At 40.0% G+C, this 26,372-nt stretch overlaps 4 protein-coding genes across 8 annotated transcripts; 2 read left to right on the top strand and 2 right to left on the bottom strand.

Moving 5' to 3' along the window:
• Positions 1-316: 316 nt before the first annotated feature.
• klhdc2 (kelch domain containing 2) lies at positions 317-5,752 on the top strand. Of its 2 annotated transcripts, none has more exons than XM_034231760.1 (14): positions 317-395; positions 1,085-1,402; positions 1,651-1,730; positions 1,811-1,928; positions 2,059-2,171; positions 2,617-2,701; positions 2,826-2,909; positions 3,142-3,222; positions 3,344-3,402; positions 3,522-3,631; positions 3,710-3,782; positions 3,871-3,958; positions 4,041-4,093; positions 4,175-5,752. In XM_034231760.1, exons 1-14 carry the CDS (start codon positions 321-323, stop codon positions 4,332-4,334), a joined length of 1,497 nt encoding a protein of 498 aa, XP_034087651.1. In that variant the 5' UTR covers positions 317-320; the 3' UTR covers positions 4,335-5,752. The 2 variants fall into 2 exon arrangements, with proteins under 2 accessions (XP_034087651.1, XP_034087652.1); XM_034231761.1 differs by lacking the exon at positions 317-395 and adding an exon at positions 418-945.
• LOC117556432 (nuclear export mediator factor NEMF-like) lies at positions 5,651-13,954 on the bottom strand. Of its 2 annotated transcripts, XM_034231756.1 has the most exons (32): positions 13,762-13,954; positions 13,578-13,646; positions 13,079-13,181; positions 12,768-12,893; positions 12,499-12,650; positions 12,325-12,392; positions 12,107-12,196; positions 11,966-12,039; positions 11,799-11,869; positions 11,397-11,472; positions 11,113-11,253; positions 10,801-11,009; positions 10,549-10,722; positions 10,395-10,458; positions 10,188-10,276; positions 9,966-10,069; positions 9,804-9,866; positions 9,586-9,698; positions 8,975-9,032; positions 8,822-8,880; positions 8,620-8,740; positions 8,297-8,534; positions 8,143-8,185; positions 8,021-8,070; positions 7,688-7,829; positions 7,235-7,312; positions 6,886-7,101; positions 6,718-6,753; positions 6,464-6,570; positions 6,348-6,391; positions 6,166-6,245; positions 5,651-5,906 (listed from the first exon to the last, which is right to left on the bottom strand). In XM_034231756.1, exons 1-32 carry the CDS (start codon positions 13,818-13,820, stop codon positions 5,829-5,831), a joined length of 3,195 nt encoding a protein of 1,064 aa, XP_034087647.1. In that variant the 5' UTR covers positions 13,821-13,954; the 3' UTR covers positions 5,651-5,828. The 2 variants fall into 2 exon arrangements, with proteins under 2 accessions (XP_034087647.1, XP_034087646.1); XM_034231755.1 differs by having other exon boundaries at positions 8,021-8,185.
• A 32-nt stretch (positions 13,955-13,986) lies between these two features.
• LOC117556434 (MAPK/MAK/MRK overlapping kinase-like) lies at positions 13,987-19,565 on the top strand. 2 transcript variants are annotated; one of them, XM_034231758.1, is made up of 12 exons: positions 13,987-14,337; positions 15,593-15,707; positions 16,035-16,124; positions 16,216-16,286; positions 16,404-16,482; positions 16,579-16,627; positions 16,719-16,897; positions 17,134-17,235; positions 17,358-17,531; positions 17,645-17,804; positions 18,095-18,292; positions 18,408-19,565. In XM_034231758.1, exons 1-12 carry the CDS (start codon positions 14,079-14,081, stop codon positions 18,483-18,485), a joined length of 1,554 nt encoding a protein of 517 aa, XP_034087649.1. In that variant the 5' UTR covers positions 13,987-14,078; the 3' UTR covers positions 18,486-19,565. The 2 variants fall into 2 exon arrangements, with proteins under 2 accessions (XP_034087649.1, XP_034087650.1); XM_034231759.1 differs by lacking the exon at positions 13,987-14,337 and adding an exon at positions 14,578-14,750.
• Positions 16,623-26,365, bottom strand: wdr20a (WD repeat domain 20a). 2 transcript variants are annotated; one of them, XR_004570562.1, is made up of 6 exons: positions 26,070-26,365; positions 24,027-24,209; positions 22,319-23,683; positions 21,107-21,228; positions 18,352-18,598; positions 16,623-18,263 (listed from the first exon to the last, which is right to left on the bottom strand). XR_004570562.1 is itself a non-coding variant. In XM_034231757.1 (4 exons), exons 1-4 carry the CDS (start codon positions 26,331-26,333, stop codon positions 21,175-21,177), a joined length of 1,866 nt encoding a protein of 621 aa, XP_034087648.1. In that variant the 5' UTR covers positions 26,334-26,365; the 3' UTR covers positions 20,132-21,174. The 2 variants fall into 2 exon arrangements, 1 of the variants encoding a protein (XP_034087648.1); XM_034231757.1 differs by lacking the exons at positions 16,623-18,263; positions 18,352-18,598 and having other exon boundaries at positions 20,132-21,228.
• Positions 26,366-26,372: the final 7 nt, after the last annotated feature.

The raw sequence follows: 26,372 nt of genomic DNA, 5'->3' as shown, positions 1-26,372 counted from the left end.
ATCTGGAGAATATATATATATATATATTTCAGCTTGGCAAAACATGATCTTCTTAACTACGGGGGTTAACAAAGTAAAGACCTTTACTTTGAAAATCACTTGTCAACATCTTTTAAACTACGATTTCTTCGAGACTCTCTTCATGGATTAATTAATAGTACATAGTGTTTATCATTTTTGTACGATATCGGATACAGGTTAAAACCATAAAGCCCACCAGATAGAAAAACAGATGGGTAGCAGTTTTTAAAACAAATGTATTCCGACCTTACCAAGATGGCGTCTTAAAGAAGACGATAACTTCCGGTCGTGCCCCCAGAATGCTTGTGATGACCTCAAATACATGGCGTACCTCTTTTGAATTTGCAAGAAAAACAAACATCTTACAATACAAGGTAACTGCTGGCGAGCTTATTTCTTACCCCTAACTACTAATGATGTATAGGTTAGCTTCGACACCAACGTGAACAATATCATTTTTGCGCGTTTATTGCACTGAATAGTCGGAGTGTTTTGTATGTTCAAGTTAACAGACGCTTTGTTACCCAGGCTAACCGTTTTAACTGATGAACAGCTGTTTCGGGCTTGCTACAATTGTGGCCAGGCATTTTGGGCATTTTTATCAAATATATCATAATTTAGGTCTATAGTTCGTCCCCTCTTTTATTTGGAAGCGAAGCTAACCACCAACAATGTTTTAGTATCTTAAATAGTTAAGCTAACACAGTAGGTCAGCAGTTAACGAGCTGCCAGCTAACATTATCTGGTGGTCTATCGTCTGAAACAATATCAGTAAGAAAGAGACAAAAGTGGATTAAAAGGTGTGGATCCAAAATGAGTTTACAATTGTTCAGATACTGCAGTACCATTTTGAGGGACTACTTTACTTGAGTATTTTATTAGTACGTTTCGCTACTTGTACTTCTACCCCACTACAAATCAGAGGTAAACACTGTGCTTTTACTCCACTACATGTATTTAATATCTTTAGTTACTTTGCAGATTCACATTAATAACAGCTGATTAAAGAAACCCTATCAGCAGTTACTTAAAATGTTTCTCTTTCTCACTTTCTCACTGACAGGAGACAGTACAGACTGACATGGCAGAGAGAGTGGCAGAGATGGAGGAAGACATTGGAGACCAGCCAGCTGGAGAGGATGACAATGACTCAGACAGAGATGAAGAAGAGAGACTGTTTGCTTGGATGGTAAACGATGATATGGATGAGGACGAAGAAGATGAGGAGGAGGAAGAGGAGGCGGAGGAGGAGGAGGTGGAGGAGGAACAGCCTTTGGACACTGAAGTATCTGAAACGTTTGAGGTGGATACACCAGCTGAGCGCAGTGGTCATATAGCAGTGGTTGACAGAAACATCATGTATGTTTGGGGTGGATACAAGGTAAGGAGCTTTATTAGATACATGCAGTGGCAGAGGAATTAATATATATATGTTTACATTATTGCCTTGAAAGTAGAAGTAGAATGTGCCATGAAAAATAATAATCTAGTAAAGTTCAAGTACCTCAAAGTTGAACTTAAGTGAATTATTTGACTAAATGTATACTCTTACACTACAGCTCTGGAAAAAAATCCTAAAAAAACACAGCATATTTATATAAATATCATTTTATCCTCCCTCTGTACAAGAATGCTCAAAACCATGGATTCTTTGACTTGTATCTGCCGAAAAACGAGATCTGGACATACAACATGGAGTCAGGAGTATGGTAATTGCTTTTATATTTAAAATGTATATTGATGCAATAGTCATGGGCCATAAATAACATAAAACTCTAAATGTTCACAGGACAAAGCATGCAGCCGGAGGTAATCTGCAAACGTCCAGGTCGGGCAGCTGTGGGGTGTGTGTTGATGGAGTCCTCTACTTATTTGGAGGTCATCACGCCAGAGGGAACACTAACAGGGTATAGTTTGTGTGTTACATTAGTTAATGTCCTCTGTCATTTTGTTTTAAATCAAAAGACCCTCGAGCAGGTCAGCCTGCTGTCTGAGATTATGTTTCAGAACTCCTGTATTTTGTGCTGTGCTTTGCAGATATACTGCCTGCCCCTGAGAGCCCCCGTGCTTGTTTGGGAGGAAATGAGTGATCTTAAAGGACCCCCTCCATCCTGCAAAGACAAGCTAGGGTGCTGGGTTCAGAAAAACAGGTTAGTGATGACTGCCTTTTTTCTCTTGGATGTTGCTGTTAAGATGAATGTGTTCTGTGCTTATGCAACATCTGAATACATGTTCAAAATCAGTCAAATTGTAGTGACTGGATTAGGAGTTTTTTACTATCTCACTATATTTTAGGAGAAAACAGAAATCCTATAGTTTGATAATAAAAGGGTTGTATCTTATTAACCATAAGATTCCAACATGTTAGACCAATCAAAACCAATATTGTGGTATATTTAGTAATCAAACTAAATCTAGTCTTTTAGCACAAATGAGCTACATCTTTATGTTAAGTGGCTATCAAGTTTCAGCCATGTGAAACGATTAACCATAGTATTAATGGTAAATACAAAATAATGAATTTGCAATAGTAATCACAGATTGTTATCTTTGTGGAGATCTTTAAGGGATTTTTGTCTGCTATTGTTTCCACAGACTCATATTCTTTGGGGGCTACGGCTACGCCCCGCAAGGAACACAGCAAGGGACTTTTGAGTATGATGAATCATCTTCACTCGTGGTAAACAAATATATACCGTATTTAATATAATATAAAATATTTTAAAAGCTGCTCTTTCCTTCCCTTGTAAAGACACAGTTTTATAATATTCTAAATACATGTGTTTTTTGGTTTGCTACTGCAGTGGAACATCCCTGGAAGAGGCTGGAACAACCACATCCACATCCTGGACCTTGAGACATCAACATGGAGCCAGCCCAACACCAGGGTAAACACTGACTAACAAGATCACCTCACACAACGTCATCACACACTCAACTCTCTGCCTACAGCAAACAAAACCAAATATTTGTCTTCAAACAGCCTCCTCCTTAAAAAAAAGAAGCGTTATCCCTATTTTCCTGTCATAATAGGAAGTTGTTATTTTATTGCTACTCTTAGACCCTCACGTGGTAATAACTGATTTTTAAATTTTACTCTGTTGATATGGCCTGATGTAGGGAAACGCCCCATCTCCCAGAGCGGCTCATGCTTGTGCCACAGTTGGTAACCGAGGCTACGTGTTCGGGGGACGATACAAGGTAAGGAAAATCTAAACTAGAATGTCTCGCGTTGGGTGTGGTCTTTGTTGTAAATTCTTCTCATACCTACCTGTTTACGATCACATAATGAATTCTAACGCCCATCTCCTTTGGATAATAGAACTACAGACTAAATGACCTGTACTACATTGACCTGGACACATGGGAGTGGCATGAAATGTAAGTTTGTTCTTCTCAAAGAGGAAAGAGTATAGTTTAAAAAACACCTTAATATCAGGTCATCTGTTGTGGATATTCAAAACTGACATAACTCTTTGTTGTGTTCTCCCCTGTCGCAGGAGCGTTCCTCAGCCTGGTCCTGTGGGCCGGTCCTGGCACTCCTTCACTCCGGTGTCACCAGACCACATCTTCTTATTTGGAGGTTTCACCACAGAGAGAGAGACTCTGAGTGAGTTTGACACTAGCAAATACTTCCTCGTCACCTCAAAATGATGGCTGGTCTCAGAGTTATTATCTGTATTTTCAGGTGATGCTTGGCTGTACTATGTAAGCAAAAATGAATGGAAGCCTTTCAAACACAGTTACACAGAGAGCCCGAGGTAATTCTATCGTATTACTTTCAACACTTTTTAGATTTTTGTAGATTAAGTTTTTCAGTGTGAGTGAACATTGTGCTATGTATTTCAGGCTGTGGCACACAGCATGCTCCGGTCCTGATGGAGAGGTGTTTGTGTTTGGAGGGTGTGCCAACAACCTTTTGTCTCATCACAGAGCAGTAAGTAATATTTAGTCCACATACTTTTGTTTTTACATTCTTTGAAGTCCCTTTTTACTAAACTTTGTTTCCTACTCCACAGGCTCACAGCAACGAGTTACTGGTTCTGAACGTTCAGCCCAAATCACTAGTTCGGTGAGTGTGAACCATATATAAACACCAGAATGTTATCCTTTTGTTATTTTGTACTTATGATGGCCTTTTCCCGCTCTTTAGGTTCTGTATGGAGGCCATTCTGCAGCATAGGGAGCGATTGTCTAATTACTGGGACTGCTTGCCTAAACACCTCCTGAACAGCCTCAAACAGAGGATGTCACGCGTCGACACACTGGAATCTCCTAGGCTACGAGAAACTCCAGTCCAGAGGATTGGATAATATACATGTATGTATGGATGAGTGTAATTGTCAAACCAGGTAGTCCTGTTAAAGCATAAGTTTAATGTGTGTGAACCAATTAAAAAAAGAATCTCCAAGCAATAGTGAACAGCTGTGGAAACGGTCTGAAGAGGGTCCAGACTCTTGCAAACTCAAGCTGTCAGACCATCCTCATAGCTGTTCATTACCTTTTCTGTTCATCATACAAACCTTTAGAAGAGAAGCAGTGCCAGTGACGCACTAATGTGAGTGAGAGTAGAGATCATGCATTACAATTGGGTTATTCTTTGATCTGATTTCTTTGCTAAGCATACTTTTATTACTCTGAGAGGTAACTGAAAAGGTAAAAATACAAGTGGTTTTCATCTCGATGTTCTAAGATAAATTGATTGCTACTTCTGTACTGTAAACTACATTTTTATTAAGATCAAACTTGACACTATGACAGCGCTTCTGTGTTTAGGATTCCAGTGAGGTTTTATTGTTTAATGCTTGAAAAATAACTTGTCTTTTTGGTAAAACAATGTGTTGTGCGTGCCAGTGCAGTAGTATTTACCTGCTAAGCTTAGAATATAGACAGAAAATCCCCCTCATGCTTTTCAGGAAAACCACTGAAAGAAACCCTGTGAGAAAATCCATTGTGTTATTGGAAACATAATTAGTTTTGAAAAGGGGCAGGACTTCCCTTTCCTCCATAATGTGTTAGGACATCCTGTAGGATAACCCTAGAGTTCCAGTCCTTACACAAACGCCAGTCGCTTTTTAAAATTTTAATTTTCACTGGTCTTCCTCAGAAGTTTAACTGATTTACTGACTAATGTCTTAACACTAAACGCAGCGGTGACCGGCTGGAGCAGGTTTGCTTTAACAGTGCAGATTGAGGAAGCCTGTTGCTTTAACGTTTGGCCTGATCTTTAATATAGAGGTTTTCTAAATCCTGGATAATTTAAGATCTCAGACCTAAAACTAGTGCTTTGTTACGCAAGACTATCTCCTCTGAAGTCACAGAAATGTGAATTTTTATTTATATATATATATAGAGAGGTATTTATATATTTGTGAGGAAATGTGTGGTGGGTTCTTTTTTCCGAAAGACGCTTTTAAAATTGTCATGAGTGGCCCCTGTAGCATTTTATTTTAACTTAAAAAACTGCGAGTGTATTGGATGATGAGCCAAGTTGCACTAAAACGCCTGATGTCAGTAGGGCTTTGTTTGAATTTTGCCTGGTTTGCACAATGTTCCCTTGATGTTTTGTATCGTACAACACAATGCATATTGTTACTTCATACTCACAGAATAAGCGCATACCATAAGGTGTGTTCTGTTCCGCTTTGTTAATTTACATGTTTTCATTTTGAAGAAATTGTATGTCAACAAATACAATCAATAATTAAAATAAAATGATTGATATTCAACAGGAGAGCTGTACTGTGATGCTTCTTGAAATGGAGATAAGGTTGTCAGAGTCCCGTCTGGTTGTGTTCAGCCCCCTCTCATTTCTTCTTGGCAGCCAGCAGGTTTGGAGCGGACACTTTCACTTTGCCTGGCATGTTCCTGGATAGATCAGTATCCTGCAAAACGGGACGAAGACGGAGGGGACACAGTTTTAATCATAACATCAAGAAAAATGAATTTCGAGATGAAGCTGTCAATTATTTTTTCCAATGGTTTTATTCTATAAATTGTTGGTAAATTAGTAAAAAATGAAGATGCCAAGGGACTCTTGAAAGTGCTTAATTTACATTTTATGACTTCAATAATCATAGTGTGCCATACAAATGTTATAAAACAGTCCCAAAAAAGAGTAATATATGTATAAGTAAACATTACCTTGACACTGCGCAGCAGGTCTTTTTCTCTGGTTGAGGCATCTCTGGCTTTCATGAAGCTGAGAACTGCAGTGCGTGCAGCTGGTAAGAACAAAAAGACAATCAATTATAAATAAAAGCAATTATTACTTTACAGTCTACTGTGAAAGCTTTACGAAGATTAGAATAGATCACTATTCATACCTTTTCCTTTCTTCTGGGCCCCTGGAGTCAGTTTAACTTTGTGTCTGTGGAAAACAACAGACTCATTTAGCTCCTGCAAACCTCACTTTGTCACAAAAAAAGTTCTGAGCACATACTTGTAGTTGGTAAGGGCGGTGTATGGAGCACAGACTGGCACCGCGAACAGCAGCACGTCTTCAGGATGAGGCTGGCCCGACAGAGAGGTGAGCAGAGTCTCCGCTTCCTGAGGCAGCACAAAGAAACACTGAAGTTAGACTGAAATAAAAGCAAACTGAATAGTGGATTCAAAGGCATCATGCCGAATTAACATCACCAAAACGTTCTTTTAATTGTTGAAGAAGATATACCATGGTTAACAATATAAACCCACCTCTGCTCCGGGGTTGTCCTGGTCCAAATCATCTTCCTGAAAGACAGGACAACAACGTTTATTTACTCCGTTTCATTGTGCAAGTTTTATAATGTGTGCATACAGCAGTATCTAATTCTATACAAAAAACACAAATAGTACATTTCGGACCCTGGTAGTGCATCGTACCTTGTCTTCCTGTTCTGCAGCACCTCCCTCCTCTCCGGGTTGTTTCTCCTCATCACCCTGCTCTCCTCCCGTCTCTGTTTTTTTCACTGCAGCCTCCACAGTACGGGGTTTGGGAGGTGGTTTCTGGGGGAGAGGTTTCCTGACAGTTTCGTCTTTCCCCTTCCCCTTCTTTCCTTTCTTCCCCTTATCCTTCTCCTCCTTAGGGGAACCGGCTGACTGCAGAAGAGAGACACTTATTTATTAAGTCAGACTCAAGGACTGTGCACGACAGCTGTCAAGTGTAATGAAGTATTACATGTTACCATTTAAGGTGACATACAGAGTAATACAATATTGGATTCATCCTCACCCCGAGCAGCTGCATCATCAGCTCCCTGTCCTCGTCATCCTGGTCTTTGTACTTCTCCTTGATCTTCTTTAACTTGTTCTGCGGTGACAACAGGAAAGAAATACAGAAACAACACAGGGAATTAATGTTAGAGAGCGGTTCTTTCTTTAAACTACTTTAGTCATTAAACAACTGGTATCCTTTACATTATTTTGTCATTTCAGACAATTATTTCATGTCATAAATAAAAATATTTTGATACTGCACAGATGCATTTCTGATCACAGCTTTCTTTTATCTACAGATAATGAGTGTTGCTTGCCTCCTAATCCCTAGTTAATTTACTAGAGTGTGTTCTAGTTTTCCTTTGAAGCGATTCTAAAACGTTAAAGCACTGTATATTGTTCACGTTATATGACAGTTATTGATCTGGTCCTAAGAACAGAACATCTGATCTTATCTCACTCCTCTTACCTTTTGGCCTCTCTTGGGCTGCGGCAGGGAGGGAACTCCTCCACCTTTGGATCCCTGATCGACTGCTGAGCCAGCAGATGGAATCTCAGTCTTCTCCTCCGTGTCGCAACCTTCCTGTTTCTGCTTCTTCTTCTTGTCTTCTCTAGTAGCAAAGACAGTTCAGAAATATTTCTAAGGGCTACATACAATACATCCCTCTGTATATGACTTGGTAAAAACCAGCCACCGGTCTAAACACTATCTGTTGCTAACGGCATCTTAAGTCTGTTGTATGTGCTGAACAGGAAGAAGTGCATGGTAACTAAGTTGTTATATTGAATTACATTCATTTACCTTTTCTGATTCGCAGTCACGTGTTTCGTCACCTGTGAGTCTAATTCCCCCTGTAGAGAATTAATCAATTCCTTTATGATGTTACTTCCATAAAACAGTTGTAATATATAGCAATAAATTACCTGAGTGGTCACTTCCTTTTTAAAGCCAGGGTTCTGAGTATTCCTAGAAATAAGGAGATACACTTTCATTGTCATTTGGAACGATTTAAGAATGTTGGAAGTTGGTCGAGGCCTTTACATTTGATCAGTGTTAGCATTGTAAAGGTAACATTACCTGCTGGGCTGTAAGTGAGAGAGGGAGATGGTCGTATCTGGAAAGCTGAATTCTTCACTTTCCTCAGTTTTCATCTCCTTCTCCTCCTCGCTGTCTCCGTCTCCTTCCTCCATGTTTTCCTCCTCAGGAACAGCGGCCAGTTCACTCGCACCATCATCTGCCTTTTTAATCTTTTCGTCCACCTCTCCATCTCCTGCTGCTCTTTCCTCCCCCTGGTCTTCATTACTGCTGTCATCACCTGCAAAAGCAAAAATAATCAGCTTTAAAACCTGATCATAGTTTATGCATACAGTTATTAGAATGAATCATTTGGTGTCTTCTACCTATCAGCTCCTCTCCCTCCTCTAACAGCTCGGCAGCTCTGGATGAGACGTCCTCCATGTCCTCCTCTATGGTCTTCACCTTTCTCTCCCCTCGGTGCCGAGACACGCTGTCTTCGTCGACCTGCAAAGAGACAAGCCTGACATTTAATCGTTTGAAGACAAAGAGTTAAACATGTACTCGGAGCTCATGAAAGTATTTTACCTTGAAGAGGAATCCAAATCCCATGATCAAGTAAGAAGGTGGCAGAAAGTTTTTCTTTCCTGGTGAGAAACGTGTCAAATGTTAGGTCCTCTGTTAGACATCAGCATAGTGTTGCGTTACAAAATGTGTACATATTTAATTTCAGTGTCATACCTCTGATCATGAAACTTCCAGTGGTCAGATACTCTCCAGTAGGAGCAGTCTTCGACACCTGAACACAAATTATAGATATAAAACAGCTTATAAATAAAAAATTATTCAAACATGTCGACTATATCAAATCCATTGTTTATGTGTATTTGCTGCATGTATCCTTTTTTCTTTTGATTCCCCCTGTCTGATAAAACACCCTGTATCTGTTTTATATTTGTTATTTTATAGATGTGCATTGGAAAATAAGAGTTGTTAAAATGCTGTGATATAATGCATTGATCTCTTTGTAGACTTTTTTAGCCCCTATTGATTAAACATTAAATATGTTAACACAAGTTAACAGCAAACCTCTTAGCTTGTTAGCAGCCAATATATAACTTTGTTATAACGTCAGCTCTAATCATTTAACTTACTAAAATAATGGCATGCGGTAAAATACATACAATAATACTCCTTATATAATTTTGCCTAATTATAATTGACAGGAACTGTGAAATACATTTAAATAAATACATATTAATTGCATATATTAGTATTATATTTGTTATATGTGATATAACACACAAACATGACAAGCTAGCATATTTAGTGGCCTGCTATGGATGACTCACCTGATGATGATGAACCCACCAGGCACTGGTGACGATTTTGGCATCCCAAGCAGCGCTGTAGCACACAGACATGGTGCCAGTTTCTGTCAGGGTACGAGGGGGGACGGGGATACCTGAGGGAGCAAGATGGAGAGGCGGAGACACACAAAAATGAGTGGAAAAATTAAGTATGTTCACAAACTGTAGGTCAAATAGCGAATGCAAAAGCAAAGGCTTACCTGAGGGGTTTTTGATGACACAGCTAGTTGCTCCATGGAGGTCAGCATGAACATAGATATCTCCTGAGAAAATAAAGGCATGCATGAGGGGATAAACTAGATCTGTTTGGAAGGAATATCATTTTCTTAAAAAGAAAGAGTGTGTTGAAGTTCATTCATTACCTGCCCGGAGGTAGCGCTTGACAATAATCTCGTTCTGCTGCTGATCTCTTCCTGCGATGATGAGATAATTCTCTGAGCTGATGAACCACAAGAACTTCTCGAACCTTCCAAAAGAAGTGAATCAGTTAACGGAATAAAGACTCTGCTGCTTGTCATGTAAATATAAAAATACTGCATCAAAGTCTGAATATGTAGAATTAAAAATGGTGATGTGTGTCTTACCAGTAGACTTTCCTGGCCTTCTGAATGGTGGTCACAGTCTGAACCTCTTTCAGGGTCTTCTGTGTTTTTTTCTCTGCAGATTTCATAGCCTTGAATGACATAAATACATCACATTAACACTTACACTGCAATATATCCCTATTTTGCATATGAACAAAGACTGGTTCTTGCCTAAAACCTGAGTGTAGAATCAAACAGTTTTCTTACCTTACCTGCCGCTTCAATGGTTTTATGTTCCTTCTTTTCAGCAGTGCGTTTAAAGTCATAGTACCTAAAAAACACGATGACAAAGTCCATCAGCTGTGAAAACAGCAACACACAATGCTCAATTCTGTGTTCGAAGGATTATGTTTGAACCTACTTTTTGGCATTGGCATAGGCAGATAGGCCAAGATCCACATCCACCAGCATGGGCTTGTTCCCTTGCAACTTCTTGTTCTGTCCTTTGTCTTTATTTTTGTTTTTCTTCCCTTTTTCCTCCACCGCATCTTTTTTCTCTTCCTCTTCCTGGTCTTCCTCAGAAACATAGGGGTTCCTAGGGGGAAAGACACATATAAGCACATAATGGTCTAACAATAGGCAGATCAGTTTGTGGGATTTCAGATGGTCTCACTTTAAGAGCATGGTGATATGGTTGGTCTTCAGCTTCAGGTCCTTGATGGCGCAGGCGACCGGGTCTCCAGCAGCTTGTGCGTCTTTGACGATAGTCCCAATCTCAGTCCAGTCCACCTGATTGGCCAGAGCACTGCGCACCACCTGCAGCGCCCTCTCCACCACAGGCAGGTTCATCTCCACAAGTTCACCCTTTACTCTGTCCACCTCCTGCAACACACCAGACAAGATTTGATATATTTGAAGCAAAGTCAAATTGAATTACTGTTGCATTCTTCTCAACACCAACATTAATGATTGCAGTGATGCTGACCTGAGCTTGGTGCAAAGCCTCCAGTCTCTGCACATGGTCCTTCTTAACATTGTCCAACTTCTTCATGGCCTGTTTCTCCTGCTGCAAGGCCTTCATGTCAATCCTCTGACTCTCCATCTTAGAAAAGAACTCGTCCACTGCCTGAGTGAGAGGATCACAGTAGATCAAGATCCAATAATTGTCAAAGGTGTGAATTCACATTGTTAAGGAGAAAGGATTAATAGTCTTTTTCTAAACAAGGCCTCACGAAACTCAACCAAATTAGAAGCTATGCCATTATTTACCTTATCAAAAGTATCAAACTCCAAATAGGGGCTGTTAGCATGTTGGGCAAAGAGGAATGGGTGGAATTCATCATACCTGTAAGTACACATCATGAAAAGGAAAAAGGTAGCTTAAGTAACATATCATGTATTGAATAGAGCTGCAAAACGTAGTAACCTTTTTGATAATCAATTAACTGTTTCATGCAGAAATTGCAGAAAATACTGTCTTCAGTTTTTAAAATGCGGAGATTTCCTTCTTTTCTCTGCTACTTTTAGTTTTTGGACTAACAAAGACCTTTGACTTTGTAATTTTTCACTATTTTCTGACATCTCATAGACCGAAAATATATAAAAGTATCTAGGACATAATCAGCAGATTAATCGGTAATTACATAATTGTTTACAGCAAACCACACATACGTTAGCAGTTCTTCAGTGGGTTTGCCTGGGGTTAAGCTTGGTTTCTTCTCACTCTTTTGAATGATGTAGCCCTTGAACAAAACAAAGCAGAGTTTGGGAATACAACACATCTATAACAACATCCCCAGGACCTTATAAGTACATACTGTTTATGAAAGACTCTTTACTTTGCCACTGAAGTTCTCAGTCTTCTCCATGTAGGTTTCTGCAGTCTGCAGGGCTTCCAGGATTTTAGGTGCAACTGAAAAAAACATTTAGATCAAATACTGTGCTTACAGAAAAACTGAATAATGGTGACCTCTACTTACCTTGGGCAGCATCAACTTGGCTGTCAATTTTGACAGAGCCCAGCAGTCCCGCCTCTATCAAACTGTGTTCTATCAGAGTGGCTCCATAAGCTAGAAGTGTGTGAGGAAAGAACACCAAACATGGTTCAGTCTGTTGATTTTCTGATACATGATAAACAAATAAACTCAAGTGTATCTGTTTCAAGTCAAACATTTCAAACTGGGGGCTGTCTACTTACTAAGGTGAGGGTTCAGGACCTTTTTCACTTGCTCTCCATTAGTTGCTTTGCTGAGGATTTCAGTGAGTCTGCATGAAGTAAGAAAAAAGAGAGAAACACTCTAGTATAAGAATAATATGTTTACTGAATTCTGAAGGATGCGCATTTAGTTTAACAAGCACTTGTAGCACTTACCGTTCTAAACTGATGAGCGGTTCAGGGGGTCGGGCGTTCTCCACAGGGTACCGCTCTCTTACAGCAATCTTCACATCCTCTTCTGCCTCCGCTGTGCGAAACCGCAGCAGGTTCAGGATGGTGTACTCATGGTCTACAAGAATGACATTTCCCTGCAGATAGATATGAATAGAGCAACATTTAAATGCACACACAAAACAGGTCATGGTTCAGGTTTAGAGGGTTTATGATCGAACGTTAAATATGTGCATCTCAAAATACTCTCTCACCCTGTCATACAGTTCAATAATCAGGTGGTAGGCAGCCTCGTCTGAGCCAAACTGGAGGTCAACAATCCTGTCAATCCCGAGCTGCTTAACCTGGGTCAACCGCCGTGACCTCAGGTGTTTTCGGCACTAGAGAAAGCGATGTTTAAATACTCAGTTCCATCACTACTGATACATACTGATACATACTGTATATGGAATTCTTGGTGAAATCTGACTGACAAAATATTATAAAAGCCTAAAATACAATTAAGACTATACAGTCATGATAAAAAAAGTTGTTCAGTGTTATTCAATCAACAAGATGTTCATACTTTCATTGCAAAGCCTGAAGGCATCATGTTCTTTGGCCATTCAAAGTCTGTGGAGTGAATACGAGTCCCAGACTCAATCAGGATAATAGCTTTGAAGTCAGGCCTGAGAAAAAAATGACACACTGAGTTAGCCTATACATACTGACTGAAAGGTGGAATATGAGAATGTATATTTAGCAGGTTCTGTACTTTTGAGGAACATAATACTGTATACTTCTACTCCACAAGGTTTTTTGTGTATTGCAGTATTGCACCTTTATACATTTTCTTGCCAGCTGACAGATATAGGAATGTTCATACAAAACGTATAGTGAAGTGAGCTTATATAATTTCAGTGAAAAGGCCACTGCCACCACTGCATACTTGTAATGTAAATATAATCACAATTTAGAACAGATATTGTATTTGCAATAGTGTATTTGCTTTCTTGGCATTGCTACTCTAAAGCTAGTAGCTACATGAAACAGGATTGAAACTTTTGGAGGCAAGTTTTCCTTACTTTTGCAGTCGGATAAGATACGTCTTGTTGTCGATGTCGTAGACGTTGTTTACTCTCATGCCAATGTAGCTGTGAATGAATGAAGCAAAAACAAATGAATGGTTCGTCAGCATTAGCAGCAACACCCAAATGAGCGATAGTTAGCTTAGCCACCTGGCTACTGGCAATAACACATATCACGTACTTAGCATTGATCTCGGCAATAACTGCCCTGATATCCATGGTGGTGAATCTCGTCTTCATGGTGACCGAGAAGTTGACTACAATTAGAGAAAATAAATGTAAACACTGAGAAATTCACATGTCTATTGCAACATCAGCAAGGAAAACATGCAGGGGGACTACTGAACATGCGCACAAATGACAAGTTTCTACGGAAGCCGAGGTAAATCAAAATAAGCAGGTCCACGCCTTTTCCCCCACACAGTAGACGAGGGAGAATAGAATGCATTGATTGTGTACGGGTGCACTGGTGCCTGGTAACGTTATGCTTTGACATGAATGCAGTTGACCTGTGATGCTTTTGCAGGGACTCGTTATTACAAAACTAATGGTAGGATCTTTAGCAATAAAAGTGCAATTCTAATGATGCACTACTCAAACTGGCTTATTGGCCTGAAAAACAGGGTAAGCCTTCGAAATGCACGCAGAACACCACCTAACATCGACTGGGGAAATGTGGTCGACTTGCAGAACAATAACCCGCAGTCTAAGCAGAAGATACACGGGGTTACGGTCACCAACCATCTCTGGAAAAAAGGTAAGGAGGTGAATTAGGGTTGATATATAAACACCGTGGTTTAAAAAAGTGGGCCTGAAGCGAGACAAAGCTCGACTGGTATTTTTTGTCATGCTCGGCAGGATATAGTGTGTTGTTTCTTTAATTCTGGATATTTTAAACGGTACCGCTAGAAACAGGAAAACCGTTTCCAGTTTCCTCCTCAGGTCAGAGTGGAGGGCGAAGGCGTGCTCCGTTACCAAGGCGACGGTCAGCTAACAGGGCTTGCTAGCGGGGCTAGGCTAATACCCGCAATGCGAGTTTCGTGTTCTTTTGTCACCGCGATGCGCAGGAAAACAATAATTTTCAACCTTTACGTTGACATGTTCTGTCCGGATACGTATGTTAGGGATAATCGACTTACATGTGGCGGATAAGACACAAAGGAATGAATTGTAAGTGGTGAGATACCTAACGGCTGAGCAGCGTGATGACAGGTCGTTAAGGGTCCTCTTCACAAAGAGAACCTATTTTGCTGTTTTACGCTTAGTTTTTAGTTTTGTTTCAGTAGATGTTTCCGAAAATGTTGACCACTGTGGATGTGATGTTTTAGATACCTGACCTTACCTTTCAATGGTCAAAGGTCAATGACTGAATTGCGGGGTTTTTTTCCAGTTGTTGTACAGTTCAATTAGTTTGCGTTTAGTTAGCTTGTTTGAGGGACAATCATCTTTAAACAATAATGATTATGATCTTTCAATTGTTTAGGGAACATAAGCCAGTATAACTGCTACCTTCAACTGAACATCAGATTCAGATGTTTTGGTTTTGTTTGAATTTAGTTCAATGTAACCGGGGGCTTTAGCAGACATATGATAACTGAGCTGCACATGATTAGTTGTTGCAAGTTGTGTATTGTTAGGTTGTAACTGAATACATTATGCTCAGGTACTTTTAGATCTATCAATTTTATGCTACTTTATATTTCCACATGTTGTCCTTTAAGTAAATATTTATAATGTTGTACCTGTGCTTGACAAATTATTTTTGAATGCAATACTTTTACTTGTAACAGTGTATTTGTACTGCTATTTTTACTTAAGGAATATATCTGCATACTTCTAGACTGTCTTGTGTCTATCTAATTATTTTTTGACAGAATGACCCTTCATTTAATGTGCTTCTGAAGTGATTAGAGGATTAGTCAAAATAAACACATTTTCCCATAAATATAATGTAGAATATAAAGACAATGTTTTCTTTAATAGTCCCTATTCTTATTTATATTGTCTTTCAGGCTACAAAACAATCAAGAAAATCGGGGAGGGGACATTTTCCGAGGTGGTGAAAACTCAGAGCCTGAAAGATGGGAAGTTCTACGCATGTAAAACCATGAAGCAGACAATTAACAGGTATGTACTCTGCAACAAAAAGGTGTCCTTTAACAATACCCTGTTGTGTATGGACACTTGTAACTGGAGTCATCAGCTTGACAACCCCTTCACCTTAAGTATTCTTTTAGATGTCAGCTTATCCGTCTTTGACCTTGTACTATGAGGTAACAATAGACATCTTGAAATGTGAGTTGGCTGTTATCACAAACTGTGCCTTTTAAATTGTTTCTATCCTCTTGTGTGTTACAATGCCAATAAACAGCACATATGTAATTTTAGTACACAAATAACAGCAATTTACTGTATATATGTACACTTATATGCCATATCTTCACTGTCATCAAGTCTGGAGCAGGCCAATAACCTGCGGGAAGTCCAGGCAATGAAGAGACTGAGCCCACATGCAAACATCATCCAGCTACATGAGCTGATTTTGTGAGTATACTAAGTGGTGTAGATTGTGTTAGTGTATTGCCTCAGGCGTATTTCATGCTGCATGCCATATTCATCTAATGCTATTTTTCAGTGACAAAGAAACTGGAACTGTGTCTTTGATTTGTGAGCTGATGGAGATGAACATCTATGAGTTAATTCAAGGTATGTCTGCAAGTAGGAGCATATAAAAAATCGCAAAATGGAAACTTGAAGTTGAACACAAGTGTTTCTGTAAACTATGTATGGATTTTTGGCTCATATGTTATTAATTCCTTACAGGGAGAAAAATGCCACTGCCTGACAATACAATAAAGAACTACATGTACCAGCTTTGCAAGTCACTTGAACATATACACAGGTAGTTATGAAAAAGCTTCAGTTCATGTAATGTTGTTAATTAAAACGCTAGTAACTGTTTTTAAATTGTTTTTCCCATCTTCCTTTTTTTCCCAAGCTGTGGGATATTTCACAGAGATGTAAAGCCAGAAAACATTCTCATCAAAGTAAGATACAGTTTTATAACAATTTGCTTTACTTAAACATAGCAGAGGTATTCTATGTTTTTATCATAAAAAAATCTTTGTACAATTGCAGCAAAATGGTCTGAAGCTTGGCGACTTTGGCTCGTGTCGCAGTGTTTACTCCAAGCCCCCCCACACCGAGTACATCTCCACACGCTGGTACAGAGCCCCAGAGTGCCTCCTCACTGACGGCTACTACGGCTTGAAGATGGACATGTGGAGCGCTGGTTGTGTCTTCTATGAGATCATGAGGTATCACTGCAGGGGAAGGGCATTTTTCTAATACCTAAATAGGACAACAGTTTGTGAGTCAAAAAGACAGAATAGGAACACTCATAAGATTATACATGACAATGTTATCAATGTCTGCCTTTAGTTTTTCACATTCTAATAGATTGAGCTTGTCTGCAGCCACTAGCATAAACAAATATCAAACAAATGCTATGTAAATAGTTTGGTTGTGACAGTCAGGTACTTGCGTGTTTCAGCTTGAATCCTCTCTTCCCTGGAACCAATGAGTTGGACCAGGTTGCCAAGATCCATGACGTGTTGGGGACACCGGAAGAAAGTATCCTCCAGAAGTTAAAGCAGTAGGTGTTCCTCTTTAAATATGTCATTTGAAGGGTGTGTGTCATTGTTACAGTAGGTGCAGATACACACCTTGATTTGCTTAATAAACAAAGGCTTATCATGCTTTCTTAATTTCTGGCAGGTCTCGAACTATGCAATTCAACTTCCCTCCTAAAAAAGGCAGCGGTATCTCACGGTTACTCCCTCACCGCCCGGCTCCAGCTCTGTCACTTCTCTATCAGATGCTCGCCTATGACTCTGATGAACGCATCACTGCAGAAACAGCCCTGCGGCACACATACTTTAGGGAAATCAGGTAAACCATGCAAATTAGAATTATTTCATCACCTTAAGATGAGAACATTTCAAATCGGAGACAAAATACTTTTAAATGTAATAGAAGTCTCCCTTGCTCAATGTTTTCCCCAGGCTGGCAGAGAAGAAAGCCGAGACGCTTCACAGAGTTTCTGGGACTATGGATGAACTAGACAGTGGTGGGACGTACAACTCCTTAGATCACATCTGGCGTCCAACCAGACTTGGCAAACAGCTGAGGGGAAGACACACAAGGCAAACCCCTTTAATAAGCGTAAGTCAGAGTTTAGGGAGAGACTCTTCAATTGATTCTGAAAGCAAATGGCAAACCTGTAATTAAAAAAAATATATATATATATACAGTAAAATGTGGATTTGGATGTTTCCTTCTCTACTTTTCTAAAAATAAAGACCATGTTATGTAAGCAAAATAGCCAAGAGGAAAGCCAAAATTGACCAGTTAATGAAAAATTATGCATTTGTCGATTGATTTCAACTAAAGTAAGTTGTCAGAAATATGAATACAACTGCTTTGTTTTCATGCGATACTTCCACCCTCTCCAGCACAACATGAAGCATGTAGCAGAGCCTCTCATCCGACGGAACATCCCTCATTACCCTGCAGAGCTGCCCAAGCTCAACATGGTAGTACCAGGACCACAGATGCCTTTCCCTGTCTCCACTCTGCCTGCGTTTACCGTCACCCACAGAGGCACACTGCCAACCATCCCATCTAAAAAGTGCCAGACAAGGTTGTCCAAGGTAAACACAGGAGTGCTGCACAGATATCAGGCTTTTTACATTACAGTAATTTAATGTACCTTGGTAGTTCTTTCAGTTTTATTTGGCATTCACGCTACATTTCCTTTCTCCACAGCCCAGGGATGAGTCGCATCATGCTGCTTTCAAGACCTACTGCATTCCACCTCTGGATAGGAAACATGGAGGCTGCTGAGAGCCAAAACACTTCCAACGTTTTATTCAAATTTGCCTCTTTAAACAGGACGGATCAGTACTGTCAAACACATCGTTGAGAGGACAATGTTTGGACAGGCCTGATGTTGAAATCTGGAAAGAAAACAAACATGTTTCACAAGACAATGCAACAAAGACCGCCAAGCCTGTCGTCATAGCAGCTAGGATAGCTACATTAAAGCGTTCAACCCCCACTCTAAGAAGTTCAGTGTGATATCTTCACAAACAATATTAGAGGTCAATACTGTCGTTTTGTCATGACCTCAGTGTTACCTGAACTGGTAAGTGGTTACATGTTTACAAGTGTTAAAACATATTTTTTCTTATGATCTTATTACACAAGCTAAGCAATTTGAAAAACATAGACCGCTTGCTGTTTGAAAGATTTGACCAGATCCTCGGATAGAATATGGGAACATTTGAAAACTACGCTGCAGTATGTTAATGTCCAGAGTTCTAGAATTTGTGCCAGGACTTTGATCAAACACTACAGTGACTTATTAATCAGCTGTGATTCAAAGTGGTAAAGCAATAAATAGGAAAAACTCCAAGCGCAGGGTTGAATACCTTTTTTATAGGCACTGTATACTTGTGAGTGTCTCTTTCTTAATAGCTATGAATAAACTCCTCCGAATTAACTGATGTTAGGGCAACAGTCTTCCTGTGCAAAAGGTTAAAGGGAAAACCATTCACTTTAAGTGCTTCACATTTATCCTTAGCAACAGTATTGTATATTAAAAGGCACATCACTTAATCAAAACTGTAATGTAAATAAAAGCCCGCTGTGGGCCACAAAGCAGACTTGGAACAACTGAAAACAAACTATTCGCCCTTTGCATCACCTATGTATGTGAAGACATCTGTATTTTATATGGACTTAAGAAAGTTCAGAATTTTTTTGCAGTTTAGTTTAGAATGTAGCTCAGCCAGAACCTTCACTGAAGCAGTGTGGCTAAAAACATGTTATTTAGAGCTGTGAGCTCAGTACAATGGACTGGGACTCAGTCTGCACTTTGTTGGTTATTGTGATGTATAACCAGAGTAAAGAAGTTTGCCGTCATTTGTATGTCGTCATTAAACCACAATATATACCTAATTGTCTTAGTTTACAACTCAATCAAAAATGTTAAGAGAAAAAAAATGGTGAGAATCTTTTTTTTTAATAATATATATAAGAAAGTGGGAAATGTAAACTTCTAATCAACTTCAAAAATATATTTGCTTCACAGCTAGCCTAAAGTTAGTTCGTTGAAATCTTCTTAGCATTATCAATAGCTGGTTATCATACACACATATACAAGTACATGAATACTGCAGTGGTGTGAAAAAGGCAAGAATCCTTGTTGGAAGTTCCTTTTCCTAAATTATTCATGTGGCTTTTGGGACATTTCTTAAAAAACAAAACGGAGGATTTAAACTCCATGTTTCATTCACAGTGATATTCTGTGAATGAGGCGTAAGGCGAGCTCGCATCAAGTCATTCTGAGATTCACTCGTCTCAGCTTCAGAGACTTCCAGACCTGACAGCTGCTTGGGCATTTTGACAATAAAAACAATTTTCAAACATTACAGTTTTGTTGTGTAAACACAGCACACGTGGGTGAACAAAAAAGGAACAGAAAACAATGTATTCAAGATTATTTTAATATTATTAATATGTATACTTTAGGCTTTAGAAATATAACTATCAATGAGAAAATTTCCACTGGAATAATGGTAGTTTGATTAGGCCCCCAACAAATCAATTAATTACAATATACATATTATGATACAGAGCAGTTTTGAATCTGAAATAATATTAAAATAAATGCTAAATAGATAGAAAGGTTTTAATAGTTCTTTTTTATGATTTTTCTTCACCTACTGTTATTAGCCATCTGTGAGCACACCCAAAAAAGTAAAGCCATCTTCTTCTACTAAACTAATTTAAGTGCAAATAATTTGTTTTCTTTAAAAAGACTATGATTGCAGCATCCAACTTTATAGATTCAGATTTCAAGACTGAGGACGTTCACGCCGAGTTCGACAAGGCAGTCCTCGGCCCTTCTCTTTTGTTCCATTAGAGTAGTTATAAAAATAAACAACAAAATCAGTGCAAAGTCCTTGATGGGAAGATTCTACTTGAGAAAAGACAGAAGGGATGGGTCAATGTGGATGGATGCAACATTTTCGGATGCTCCCGCACTTGGTCGTAAAAGGATAGTTCATCCAAATGTCTGGTTCTTGTAACCCTGAGTAGGGATTGGGCTACAGTAAAAGGTTTAAAAAAAAAAAAGGTCCATTATGAAAATTAAATAAACTATCACTTTAATCTAAAGCCATAATTATCTGGTTTGCATCTCTCAGAGCCAGAGGGGACAGTCTGATGACATTTGACATGAAAGAAAGATTCTTTTTAAATCTAAATAAAATGTGTTAAAACTCTAGAGAACAATAGTACATGAACGCATCAAGTCCACAATTGCACCACCACACCTTTTCTTGCTTCATTCCTCCACTAGGTCAAGTGGGTGATAAAATAAAAAAATAGAAAAAGCCATTAACAAAATCAGGGGGGGGGGGGGGGGGAGCGAAGGGGTTTAAAAGAAAAGGAAAACTTGCAATGCTTGCAGGGTGAAGAGCAGCATCAGACTGGGTTGCAGGGTTCTTTAGCAGCAGAAATATTGTGGCTATACTACTGTTCCACTGGGAGAGCTGGCTTGGTTTTGGGATGACAATAAACCCTGGAAAAAGGAAAACAAGGAGATTTGCATTGGGAAAGTTCACATACTGAAGCAAAAATCAAGCAACAAATAGCTCAATAAAAGTGATCCTCTAGCTTCTTCCTTCCATATCCCAGTCCCCTGCATTTAACTCAAAGCCTGTGTGCAGCAGTCAAAGTGGAGAAGAGTATACAGTGCAAAACTAACGGTGTCTTTAACAGGTTTGCTTCTTATATAAATGACCAGGTCAATTTCCAAAGGCTTTTTTTTTTTTTTTTTTAAACCTCCTTGATCTGACCTTCAAGGAAATTGTTGTCCTTTTAATTTACACAGGGCAAGCTTGCCAAACTGTTAAGTATCATACTTTTATAACATAGTATTATTCAGAATGTATAACTTCTACCAATGTTTTCCGGGATCAAATTTGTTCAATTTTCACAGGACACTAATGTTCTTGTTTTTACTTATTAGACATTTCATGGCGCCTGTTAATGTAGATCTAAATGGACAAACTAGCCGTGTGTACGTTCCAGATCCATACCGTCATGTGCCTTTTTCTGGCAAGGCCTCTCAAAAACACAGACAACAGGGAAGTATACAATGGTGTATACACATTAAGCTGTAAGCATGCGAGGCACTGCAGAGATTCTTTTGGCGCATACAAAGCCATTTGCATAAAGCTAAAATGCGAGCGTGTATGCAGATAAGTTCTTGGCTATGCTGCTTTGCGTTGTGGGATGATTAGGATGAACCAATGAACACACTTCATATGGATTCAAGTCCCCTCACAGGTCTACACAGCAAATCAGAATGCATTATATAACCAGACTAATATTTCCATAGCAGTGGTTATATCTGAAACGTAATAGGTTTTTAAATTGGAAAGCAGATTTACATTTTTAAAAAGTGATATGTTACTTGCCTGCCTGCAGAGTGACAATCTGACTATAAAAGATAAAAATGGTATTTCCAAATGTCCATACTTTTATCAGAAAATGTATTTGTTTTGTCTTGATTTTTTTTATTATAGCCCACCAACCGATTTTAGCACAGCTTATGATTGAAAGACATTTCAAATTTCCCCACATTTCCTAGATTAAAAAGAACTTACCACTTTGCCTGGCCTCGCCCATGTGCAAATAAATCCTTCCTGACAAGCAGTCACTAAACAGTCCTCTAAAAATATGAGTACAGTCAGTCTCTCGTGTGCTATCTTTTTACAGATGAGGGGCTCGAGGAGGGGCACATCCTCCATGCGCGGGCACAGCAGAGTGCCCAGAGTCTTAGCAGGGTCTGTTTTGGTTTTTGTGAGCAGGTTGAGCTTGTCGCTGCTCTTGCTGCTGATGTGGCCCATGCTGTGGTTGCGTTTGTGGTCCTTCTCGTGGTGGCGTTCCTTCCGATCATGGAGTGACAGCGTGGCAAACTTACTCACACCTGTAGCAATGGCACTGTCCATTATACCACTCCCGATGCCGCCGCCACCACTGCTGGCTTTGTTGGTGTTGTTTGTCGTCGTCGTTGTTGTTGTTGTTGTGGTGGTGGTGCCGGCTGAATGGGGTAGGCTGTTGGAGCGTGGTAATGTAGTGGAGAGGGAGTTAATGCCAGGAGTATTGGCACCACTGTTGTTTCCATTAGTAGTGTTACTAGAGGCGTTAGCGATTATTGGAGCACCCGCAGGGGGGCTGGTAGCATTCATCACGTTAGTGTGTGTCCGTGTCCGTGAGAGTGGAAGATGGGGGAAAAGGATGTCCTCAGTGAGGTCCCATAGGCACAGCTGAGTGTCCTGGCCCACTGAGCCAAACCGGTACGTGACGCTAACAGGCCGGCTGTCCGTCGAGTTGCGCTTGGAGAGTCGAGACTGCGTACTGTTGGCCCGGTCTCGTCCGAAGTGGATCATCTGATCCTGGAAGTCCTCATCGCTGCCACTGAACTCCATCGGGTCACTCTCTTCCACGCTGGTGGTGTAATGGTCAAACGCCACCACACTGACCCACGACTTGTGCCCATGACCTCGGGCGATGACTCTGCAGTCCAAAAACGACCACACAGTCACTAAATCGTCCTCTCCGCCTGCAACTATGTACTTTCCATCAGGGCTCCAGCACACACACAACAAGCCACCAAAGTAGCTCTTCATGGTGCCATGAAGCTCCACCGCATCAAAGTTGAAGACTCGTAGGAAGCCGTCTTGGCTAACACAGCCTAGGAACTTCCCATCCGGAGAGAAGGCAAACTCATTCAGAGCCCCCTCCCCCACTGCCCATTTAAGGAGAGGGTTCCGCGTGGATTTACTCTTACATGTGTGTACAGAGTAGTTCTCTCCCTGTTTAAGCACCTGATAGTGTGGTGCCGTGGTGCCACAAGTATGCTCCACATTGTATAGATACATATTCCCACTGGAATGAGAGACCAGAAACAGGCTCTCAGAGCCTGGCACCCACTTCACGCATGTTACTCTGGTCTTGTCTATTAGTCTCTGACAGGAGGGAGCGATGGTTGAGTTTGAGAGGCAGACGGGGGGGAAAAGAGAAGGGAGAAGGGGAGAGGAAAGCAAATCATGTCAGCACAGTATCAGCAATCAATCAAACATGTTGAAAGTGTGACAATTGTGGGGAACAGAAAATACAAAAAGTAATAAAAACAGTACATAAAAGCTTTGGGAAATCTTTGAACATATTACACTTTTTGTCATTCACAACAATAAATTATCATAGGAAGACTGAAGAGTGTACTTCAAGGATACTTTTTGTTCATCTATTTAGGGAAGATTTTTTCCACACAACTCTAAATAATGTAACCTCTGTCCATCAGATGCTTACCTCTTCATTGAAGAGCTTGCTTGTCTCCTTCTTGATGGGGTCAATAAGCTGTACCTGTCCTGCTGAGAAACCCACCAGCAAGGACACACTCTCTGCTGTGGCTGTGAGGTGGTTGAAGTCATGACAGGTAGGCTGCGTTCCCTTGTAGATGCGCTTGTCTATGGGCTTGCTCAGGTCAGCAGCCTGAAGAAAGAAAGTGTGCATGACATGAAGTTAGAGCAGTAACTTTGAAAACCATCTCAAATTAGTCTATGGGCTTTGTTGCATGACAAAGGCTATTGTTGTCAAACTGTCAGAAAACATACCAGTGGAGAAAAGTTTGGATTTATACTTTTTCTTCCTGTGCTTCATCTCAAACACAGAAAATAGAATTTTAAAAAGGAACTGAAGGGACAAAGTTAATTATTTTAACCCAGTACATTTGATTACATTCTTGTTCGATAAAAGGTTCCTGCAACCAAGTTTAAGATAAATGACATCTGAACTCATCCATTTTAAAAAAGGTCAAACTGAACTTGTTTGGTCACTGATTAACTGTTCTCTGTATTTGGATAGATGTTAGCAATCACACTGTATGATGTACACTTTGTTATTAATATCAGGAAACATTATTCTACTGCAATGAACAAAACACCTTGGGCATATACTGCACACAACCAGTTTTATTTGTTAATGATTTACATTGCACACTAGGTGGAAGAGTGGAACATTCGAAAACCACTGAGTCATCATATTCCATTACTGATGGATGTGACACGAGTGTTTCTCTCTCACCTAAACAAATGTCAATGCTTTTAGAAAGTGCTTTGATTATTCACATTATCAGCAAAAAGGGTACACAAACATGCCATGTCAACAGTGCTAAGGAATACTTTGAAGGTTATGGATATACATTACAGGAAGAAAAAAAAAGCTGCTTATTTATACATTGTTCATACATCTTACTATTTTTTGCCTAAATGTATCTGTTGCAGCTGTACAACAATCTGTGATTGTTCCAACTTCTGGTAGTTTAGCCTTCAGCTAAATGCTGATTTACAGTGAAATAATGGCACACATGACAAGCACATGACAAGCACATGTCACTGTGAATAATTTAAAAAAGGCCATGACACATTCCTTTTCGACACAAATTAGAAATCAGCTGATTCCTGTCAATCTGTGATGTCAAGTCAGCTGTTAGCTAAACCACTTGATGTAAGGTTATTGACAAAATACAGGACTGCTTTGAGATTGTTAGTATTGTAATATAATAATAATAATAAACTATGTTAAAATACTGAAAGTGAACAATTATGTTATTTCCACTAGTCCTCCACCTTCTGTTTAACAACTAGCAGTATTTGTCAGGTGAAACCATCACCATACAGAGCTTCCAGAGATGTTTAACCCTAACAAATACAGATTACTACCACACTGTACGCTCAACAATAACAGTCACAGCTACATTAACTAGCTAACGTTAGCATTCCCCTACAAGCAGAGAAAGTCAGCCTAGTTCCATGAGACACATCCCCGAGCTAAAAGCTGAGTCAGTGCCATTAGTCAGAGGCTGACTGCAACGCTTAGCCTGCTAGCTGAATGACTGTCCTAAAACTGAATCGACATTATTTTTGATTTGTCGACACATGACAAAAGTCGTCGACAGGTGTTATGGGTGTCAACCTGGTGTCAACGCAAGAACTGTCACTGTCACTACAAACTATACCAGAAATGCTAACCCTGATAACTTAAATCAAAAGCTCCACTTTAACCGACTGATCGTTATCAAATCCCACTTATATACCATCCAACTAAAACCAAAACAGATTTCCGGACTGTGGACGGAATTTAGCCCCTGGCCTCGGGAGTAGCTGCTGCTAACGTTAGCTAAATTACGTTGGCTAGCTTCAGATTAGCTTCAAGCTAACAAGCTGCCTGCTAATTTGAAAGTCAAGCACCTGTCAGAGTTATTTAATAAAGCCCACAAAAGTCCATATTTCAGCAACAGCTAGGCCAGAAATGAAGCTTTTCAACATGCCGTATCCCGGGTTGACGCGCTACCTTTCTAACGCCTTTGTAGATGTAGAAGTAGAGCTCACGGCCCACATTGAAACAGATCCTGTCGCCGTTTCCCGACTGATCGTTGACGTTAACGAAAGAGACCTTGACTGGGTTGGAGCCCTGTGAGTTGAAAGGCACCCTGTTGGGACGGCTGTATTCGGAGTGAGTGAGGAGCTTGTAGACACCTTCCCGAGTTGTGAACTGAGTTTTAATTTCGTTCATCTCCTTCCCTCCTCCCTCCGCCGCCATCTTTGAATTTAACATTCATCTCTTTCCCCTGGGCCGGATCTTACGCACAGGGAG

Source organism: Gymnodraco acuticeps, unplaced genomic scaffold (genome assembly GCF_902827175.1).
Source record: "Gymnodraco acuticeps unplaced genomic scaffold, fGymAcu1.1, whole genome shotgun sequence".
Taxonomy (NCBI): Eukaryota; Metazoa; Chordata; class Actinopteri; order Perciformes; family Bathydraconidae; genus Gymnodraco; species Gymnodraco acuticeps.
Note: the sequence above shows the minus strand (reverse complement) of the source record. Positions and strands in the feature narration are given on the sequence as shown.

Coding starts and splice junctions, on each gene's coding strand:
- LOC117556432 (XM_034231755.1), bottom strand. CDS start 13,820: ATGAAGACGAGATTCACCACCATGGATATCAGGGCAGTTATTGCCGAG. Junction 11,870..11,965: donor CTGAGAACTTCAGTGGCAAA/GTAAAGAGTCTT, acceptor GTTTTGTTCAAG/GGCTACATCATTCAAAAGAG. Junction 8,186..8,296: donor TCTCACTTACAGCCCAGCAG/GTAATGTTACCT, acceptor CCTTATTTCTAG/GAATACTCAGAACCCTGGCT.
- LOC117556434 (XM_034231758.1), top strand. CDS start 14,079: ATGCAGTTGACCTGTGATGCTTTTGCAGGGACTCGTTATTACAAAACT. Junction 16,628..16,718: donor CAGAAAACATTCTCATCAAA/GTAAGATACAGT, acceptor GTACAATTGCAG/CAAAATGGTCTGAAGCTTGG. Junction 16,898..17,133: donor GTCTTCTATGAGATCATGAG/GTATCACTGCAG, acceptor TGCGTGTTTCAG/CTTGAATCCTCTCTTCCCTG.
- klhdc2 (XM_034231760.1), top strand. CDS start 321: ATGCTTGTGATGACCTCAAATACATGGCGTACCTCTTTTGAATTTGCA. Junction 1,403..1,650: donor ATGTTTGGGGTGGATACAAG/GTAAGGAGCTTT, acceptor CCTCTGTACAAG/AATGCTCAAAACCATGGATT. Junction 1,929..2,058: donor CCAGAGGGAACACTAACAGG/GTATAGTTTGTG, acceptor TGTGCTTTGCAG/ATATACTGCCTGCCCCTGAG.
- wdr20a (XM_034231757.1), bottom strand. CDS start 26,333: ATGTTAAATTCAAAGATGGCGGCGGAGGGAGGAGGGAAGGAGATGAAC. Junction 23,684..24,026: donor GCAAGCTCTTCAATGAAGAG/GTAAGCATCTGA, acceptor CCCTCCTGTCAG/AGACTAATAGACAAGACCAG. Junction 21,229..22,318: donor GGGCGAGGCCAGGCAAAGTG/GTAAGTTCTTTT, acceptor TCCTTTTTCCAG/GGTTTATTGTCATCCCAAAA.